We start from the raw sequence: 1,913 nt of genomic DNA, 5'->3' as shown, positions 1-1,913 counted from the left end.
TTGGGAGGCAGAGGCAGGCAGATTTCTGAGTTTGAGGCCAGCCTGGTCTACAAAGTGAGTTCCAGGACAGCCAGAGCTACACAGAGAAACCCTGTCTCAAAAAAAAAACAAAAACAAAAACAACAACAAAAAAAACAAAACAACAAAAACAAAAAAGAAGGTCTGTGCAGTCAATAATGGGTGGTGAAGAATGACTTTCCTATGTGGTAGTGATGTTACCTGACTTGCCCTGTGGGTCTTGCCCACAGGTAACCTTGCTGTTGATATATTTAATTATGAATGCATCTTTGAGATGAGGTGATTCATGAGCAGGCTCCTTTAAGGACAGATCAATGCCAAGCATTATATCAACACCTCTTCCTCCTCCCTTCCTTTCTCTTCCCCTTTCCCTCCTCTTCTCCTCCTTCTGCTTTTGGGGTATGTGTGTGTTCAGATGTATAAGTGCAGGCACTCATATGCCAAGGTTTATGTGTGGCAGTCAGAAGACAACATTGGCTAATAGTAGTCATTACCTTTTGTCTTGTATGAGACAAGGGACTCTTGCAGTTCATGGATGCAGATATCAGGCTATCTGGCCCACAAGCTTCTTCAGAATCTCCTATCTCACTGAAGTGCATATGGGTTTTAGATGCACACTACCGTATTCAGCTTTATGTGGGTTCTGGGGTTCAGGTACTTTACACACTTAGCCATTTCCCTTGTCCCTTACCATAATCCAACAACTCCTCTTGAATGAAGGGGAGATACACAATGAACCCGACTTGCAAATTCTCTGAAGCTCACTCCAGCACAGCATGTTGTGGTCTGAGGACGCATGCTGACCTGCCACTGATTTCTGTGTTCCGTAGATCGAGGTGTAGATCTTTCTCCTTTGATCTATGTGTTGTGCCTAAGATTACCTCCTAATTCATCAAGGGAGATGGAAAAATGGAAGAGAGCAGAGGCAGAAATGAGGTAAAGCCAAACAAAGGGGAAAAGGCTGAGGCAGAGTTGAACACAAAGGAAAGGAAAGGAATTCCCGTTTCAGCTCACAGTTAAATCCTTAGAGAGCACAGACCAGGGTACAAGCCAGGCATGTGGGAGTTAGATTTGGTCCGTCTCTCTGAGATGCCCTCTGCGCCAGTGATGATCACCTTCTCCCTTCCAGAGACCCTGATGCAATGACAGAAGGCCGGGTAATCTCATCCGGGTCGCTGTGGCTGCTGTAATCGTGCTAATAGTGGGAGGCTTACTGCTTGAAGCCTGGCACAGTGAGCGGCTCTCTCCAAATAAACCCTGGCAAAATAACTGAACACTCCTTTTTGCTTGTTTGTTTTTGTTTTCTTGAGACAGAGTTTCTTAGTGTAACCAGCCCTGGCTATCCTAGACTTGCTTTGTAGCCTTGAACTCACAAAGATCTGCCTGCCTCTGCCTCCAAAGTGGTGGGATGAAAGGCATGCAGCACCAGGCCCAGCTACCACTCCTCTTTTAAACGGGCTGTTGTGTAGTTGTGACTGTCTTCTTCTCCAGTTGAGAGATGTGTAATTGACAGATACAAATTGAATGTATTTACTATGAACAAAATAGGCTCTTGACACATTTAATTTTAAAAAAATCAATGTTTATGTGTGTTTTTCTTGAATGTATGTCTGTGTACCAATGTATGTCTGTACCAATGAGCATGCCTGGTGCTTTACAGGGCACAAGAGGGTATTGGATTCACAGGTGACTGTGCACCATCATGTGGGTTCTGGGAATTGAACCAGGGTCCTCTACAAGAGTATCCAGAAACTTTTAACAACTGAATGATCTCTCAACCCCAACATATTGAATTTTTATGTGTCAATTATACTTCAATCACCCTAGGAAAAAATAATTAAGTAATCTATTATGTACTGAATAAGAAATTTCATCAGTCATGAAATGGTTGACAC

At 43.4% G+C, this 1,913-nt stretch overlaps 1 protein-coding gene across 1 annotated transcript in view; it reads left to right on the top strand.

The window, feature by feature from the left end:
* LOC110336852 (T-cell-interacting, activating receptor on myeloid cells protein 1-like) overlaps positions 1–1,291 on the top strand; it is a 14,029-nt gene extending 12,738 nt beyond the window's left edge. The window contains exon 7 of the mRNA XM_021219595.1: positions 1,171–1,291. Coding sequence (XP_021075254.1) covers positions 1,171–1,291 — 121 coding nt within the window. The remainder of the gene's footprint in view (positions 1–1,170) is intronic.
* The last annotated feature ends 622 nt before the right edge of the window (positions 1,292–1,913 follow it).

The sequence above is a fragment of the Mus pahari genome, chromosome 19 (assembly GCF_900095145.1).
Source record: "Mus pahari chromosome 19, PAHARI_EIJ_v1.1, whole genome shotgun sequence".
Lineage (NCBI taxonomy): Eukaryota > Metazoa > Chordata > Mammalia > Rodentia > Muridae > Mus > Mus pahari.
Note: the sequence above shows the minus strand (reverse complement) of the source record. Positions and strands in the feature narration are given on the sequence as shown.